The sequence below is a fragment of the Sinocyclocheilus anshuiensis genome, unplaced genomic scaffold, assembly GCF_001515605.1.
Source record: "Sinocyclocheilus anshuiensis isolate Anshui unplaced genomic scaffold, SAMN03320099.WGS_v1.1 scaffold3625, whole genome shotgun sequence".
Taxonomy (NCBI): Eukaryota; Metazoa; Chordata; class Actinopteri; order Cypriniformes; family Cyprinidae; genus Sinocyclocheilus; species Sinocyclocheilus anshuiensis.
Window position 1 is genome coordinate 3,180 of NW_015556028.1, and position 5,602 is coordinate 8,781.

Consider the following 5,602-nt stretch of genomic DNA (forward strand, 5'->3'; position numbering starts at 1 on the left):
TGACTTCGAATGTTCCGATTCGAGTCCTCTCAAAACTTGAATGAATTAATAATAATTAATTCCCTAAGAATAAGTAATCAGACATTACAGTTGCAATCATTCACAGCTCTAAAACAACATGAGGCTGGTTTTGTGAATAGAAAGTCTGTTGTACTGTAGTTCTATTGTACATGTGAGCTTTCAGTGACATCAGTTTTGATTTAGAATATAAATGAATATATTAACACACTTACCTACTTTACATTTTATCATGTAGATGATTTGTATGAATGTTTGATCAAAAGTTGGATGTCAACTGGCCTGGCTCAGTCAGAGTTTGTGTTCTGTCAGTGCTTGAGGAAGGTAAAGTAACTGGGGAACTGAAAAAAATGAGCTAGCATAAATAGCACAGTCTCATTTGAGTAAACTGCTGGTTAGGTTTGAAACCCGCCACCCCCTCAACAAGGCCAACACTGAGTTGTTGCAGGGGTTTGGTTATACCTTTAAGGTCGAAGTTGACAGAGAAAGTTCATGAGCTGCTTCATGACATCAACAAAGCCTGATTGCATTGGTTTGGTTTTGTCAACTCAAAACTTTTCCTGTAACCCTGAGTTTGTTCAGCTACCTTCCTGGAATAGGTCCTTGAGCAGTTTGCAGTACAATTAGTCTTCTGTCCTAGCCTTATAGTACTTTCAGTAAGCCAATCAAGTCTGTCACATTGCTAAACCAGCATATAAACTGTCACAAAAGCAGCCATACAATTAATTCTAGCTGTTATGAAGTGTACAATAGGCTTCTCGGTAACAATCCTGATTACTTGCAGATACTGCATAAACTATATGTGTGTGGTTCTAAAAAAAAAACAGAGTATTGTTATGTTTATATGTTTACTTAAATGTTATGAAGTGCTTTAACAAATTACCTAATCATTTCACAGATACAATTTCAGGGTGGCCTAGGACTTTAGTACAGTAGAATACTTCTGCTGTCAGGAAAGCCAAATCAAGTTCTTATACCTGTCCTGACCTGAGTACAAGCTCTCATTGTAATCCTGAAAATCTTATATAAAGTCTTAAATACCATATTTAAATACTTTAAGTCTTTAAATTCATTTAAATGGATAACATCACCTGTGTACCTAATTACTGTTTGTCAGATGAGTGCATAATCTCTGAACAAAAAGAGGTATTTTTTTCAAAGAGGTAGCACCTGCTGGCAATAGCTGTAAATGTAAGCACAAAAAAAAAAGCTCACGTTGTTTTCCAAAGACAGATATAAGGTGCGTTCAACTTGAAGCACCGCTACAGACGGCAGTCAACGAGAGTGGCCGCTTGCAGTCGGGGGCGGAGTTGAAAACGGAGCCGTCAAGCCGGACACTTTCTGCTCCCGTTAGTGACGCTCGCGCGGTGTTTGCATACTCTATCACAGATGAAGTGAATTAAATGCAATATTTGTCAAATACACAGACGTTTCAGAAATGTTTTCATGAGCAACAGAAACACTTTTTATATACTGCTTAATACAGCGCCATCTGTTCAAGAATAAAGTTCAACGTAAATATATACTATTTAAATACTAATAAAGTGGGGGTGTATATGCTTTCATGATATACGTGACTCAATATAACATTGCGACTACAGTAAAAAAGCTTTTAATGTTCTAAAAACACAGATTTATGAGCAGTATTGGATTTGAAGATGTTAGAAACACACGTCATTGTTGTCATGTGGTGAATTTGGCCAATCAGTGGTCAATTGATTTTTAACATATTTCAGGCCTATTTAAGCATATGTAACACGTTATATAGGTGTTGAATACGGTATTTAACGCACTGATTTTTCACGCGCAAACAACATGTATTTAACGCGTATTTCACGCGTATATGCGTATTTAAGGTGTTGTTGACATGTTAAAATTCACTGTTTTTGGCCTTTTTGGCCTTCCATACCTGCCGGCGTGCTTTGCATGCTGCTTCAGGTCGAGCACACGCGATTCGCTTCACGTGATCCATCCTCGGGCTCATAACTAAAGTAGACCATTTTACTGTGTGCAGCCATAGCGGCAACCGTGAGGTCGACTGAAAAAGACAGAGAAATGAAGACAGTCTGTTTTGTACTCCTTTCCGTTTCATTAAGTAAGTAATGCAGAGCCTTTAAGTAGCCTAGATTGCAGAAATTACAACAGTGGTCTCAATAACTTAAAACAGGTACACACTGTACAATTTAATAGTCTTGTCAGATTGTACAATTGAATGGGACACATGCTAGCATAACCAAATTCACGGCATTTACTGGTTGCCATATCAACACTATAGAGATGTGCCAAAATTAAAAAATATTTTGATGATATCGCTGAATATTTATTTTACCATAGTAAAAGTAAATATTTTAACTCAGTTTTTAGTATTCATTTAAAATGAGACAAATCTGCTATTATTATATAGGTGTTGAATACGGTATTTAACGCGCTGATTTTTCACGCGCAAACAACATGTATTTAACGCGTATTTCACGCGTATATGCGTATTTAAGGTGTTGACATGTTAAAATTCACTGTTTTTGGCCTTTCTGGCCTTCCATACCTGCCGGCGTGCTTTGCATGCTGCTTCAGGTCGAGCACACGCGATTCGCTTCACGTGATCCATCCTCGGGCTCATAACTAAAGTAGACCATTTTACTGTGTGCAGCCATAGCGGCAACCGTGAGGTCGACTGAAAAAGACAGAGAAATGAAGACAGTCTGTTTTGTACTCCTTTCCGTTTCATTAAGTAAGTAATGCAGAGCCTTTAAGTAGCCTAGATTGCAGAAATTACAACAGTGGTCTCAATAACTTAAAACAGGTACACACTGTACAATTTAATAGTCTTGTCAGATTGTACAATTGAATGGGACACATGCTAGCATAACCAAATTCACGGCATTTACTGGTTGCCATATCAACACTATAGAGATGTGCCAAAATTAAAAAATATTTTGATGATATCGCTGAATATTTATTTTACCATAGTAAAAGTAAATATTTTAACTCAGTTTTTAGTATTCATTTAAAATGAGACAAATCTGCTATTATTTTAATCTCCAATCTGTTATTTACCAGTTTAGATAGTGTTTTTTTAATGCTTTGTTAACTAGCAGAAGACACTAACCAGGTTTAAATTCCAGTTGTGCAGATTGGAACGTTGTAACTGCGTTGTAAAAATTGCGTTGTACTACATTTTCGCAATTAAATTACATATTTCAAATCAGCAACAAAATCTGAAATGAACTGTCCCAATGTTGTTCCTTATGCTCAAATAATGTAAAAACAAAAACAAAAACCCGTTTTTCAGGCTAGACCAGCCAATGCACATGTGAAGTCATAAGCGCAAGTTTCAGGTATGGGAACCGGAGAACTGTCTTTGTATATCTATAGTCTTTGTTATTACCCAAATTATTATTAAATTATTGTCTTTTGACATAAGAGGTCATTATACTATAAAAACATCCTGTAAGCTTCCTTTTTAGTCCAAAAACAGGTTTTATTGAAACCAAGCTACCAGAATAGCTCGTTTCGTATTTTGTCTAAAGGTGATCATACACAGGACAACTTTTTGAGCAATGTTGCCGTCAACAGGCAACGAGGTGAGACACAGTGCCCACAAACAATCTATCCAGATATAAATGTGTTGCCATTCTCAATGGGAAAGTGCCCAAAAAACATTTTTGGCAACATTGCTCAAAAAGTTGCCCTGTTTGTGCACCTGAAGTATGGCATAATAGTGCGACAAAAGGCCATCTGTGCAGAAGATCAAAGCCTACTTCTACATCATTGCTTCTTTAGCCCAGCCCACTTATTTGTGCATGTAGTAGCAGAAGAGGAAATAGGAAACAGGCAAACACAGGATTACTTGAGCAAAAAACAAAACAAAAAAACAATAGAGATTCCTCTGAGTATTACAAGAATGTTGTGGGAAACAGCTTTAGCATTGCCTTATTTTTAAATAAATATGAGTAATTACTAATCTGTCGCAGGCTGGAGTATCCTTGGTATAGGTGTAGGTTTGTTGTCTGCTGAATTCACCAGATGCCATTTCTCAACATCTCAAGTTTTATTTACATGTGGAATGGCAGTGCACAGAAACTTATTTAAATATGCAAAACTCTTACGCAATCATAGCAGTGGGCATGTAGTTAAGTTTTGAATGCAGCAAACCTTTAGAAATAGCCTGTTTCAGAAAGAGGGTGAATGGGACAGAAAATAGCCTATTACTTCTAAATTACGATGTTTTGATGAGAAAATCTTGCTAACTTCATAAGTGGATCTACAACTGGTGATAACTAAGTGAATAATTCATTATTGCAATATTAACTAAAGTTGAAAAAGTTGATTAAAAACATTTTCCACGATTTTTGTATTTTGTATCTTGAATGTATTTTAAAAATGCTTCCTGTATTACAGTGAAGGACTCTGCATTCTATGTTCTGAACTCTGATAAAGAATACTTCATTATAATATTTTTATTAAGATCTCTGTATCAGATGAGGTTTTAAATATAAAAAAGAAAGCCATGATAAGATATACGTATCTGTTCACAAACTTGTCTCTTAATCTGTTTTGTCATTTGTTGAGATCAAAGTCATTTATGAATAATTTCATTCACAAAAATAACGTAATTTAATTTGTTTCTGCAGAGTGTGCTGATACAGATAAGGTGACGTCATTGTCTGCTATGAAGGGAGATCCTGTCACTCTAAGCACAGGTGTTACCAAACAGCAACATGATACAATGCGGTGGTATTTTAACAACACTCTCATAGCTCAGATCAATGGAGATCCCAGTAACAGTTGTTCGTATGATGGTGAAGGTGGGAGATTCAAAGACAGACTGAAGGTGGACTTTGAGACTGGATCTCTGATCATCACTAACATCAAACCTGAACACGCTGGACGTTACGAAGCACAGATAATCAGAAGCAACAGCACAGGCACCAGCCAAAGATTGAAAAGAAAGCCCATATGTAACAGCACAAAAATCATCCCAAAAAGTAACCTTGGCGACGCCATAAAAGAATTCAATGTGACTGTCAGTGGTGAGTCACTCAAAGTTATTAACTGTCAACAATTTTTGCTTATTGAACAGTGACATTCAGACCTGTTTACTCTCTTTCTTTGTAGATTAATGTTCATATCTCCATGAGGACATTTACTGTACAAACTGATCTGTCACGGTTTTCATAATTTACACATTAAACGACAAAATCATGTTTAAAACCAAATTCAAATTCCATTGGCTTGCTTTTAGTTTAATTTAGGTTTTTTTAGTTAAAAAAAATATATTAGTAATGAGATAATGATGAAATGAGAAGTGCATTTTTAAGGTTTACTGTTTAGTCAGTAAAGTTTTTTTTTTTTTTTACCAAAATCTATTAAAATATAAAGACATTGCAAGTGAAAAAAACAACAACAATTGTTTGACTTCAAAAAGGATAACATTACATTCACTTCTTACCCTGAATTGTACACTTTAGTGGAGACATGCTTCTTTGTATTTGGTCAGTAAACAAAACCTTCTTCAATTAGATGCATCAAATTACAAACATACTTAAACTCTCCTATATATATATATATATATATATATATATAT

General features: G+C 35.5%; 1 protein-coding gene across 1 annotated transcript in view; it reads left to right on the top strand.

Moving 5' to 3' along the window:
- The first annotated feature begins 2,655 nt into the window (after positions 1-2,655).
- Positions 2,656-5,602, top strand: part of LOC107676150 (uncharacterized) — a 6,100-nt gene continuing 3,153 nt past the window's right edge. The window contains exons 1-2 of the mRNA XM_016470671.1: positions 2,656-2,746; positions 4,650-5,048. Coding sequence (XP_016326157.1) covers positions 2,707-2,746; positions 4,650-5,048 — 439 coding nt within the window. The 5' untranslated portion in view covers positions 2,656-2,706. The remainder of the gene's footprint in view (positions 2,747-4,649; positions 5,049-5,602) is intronic.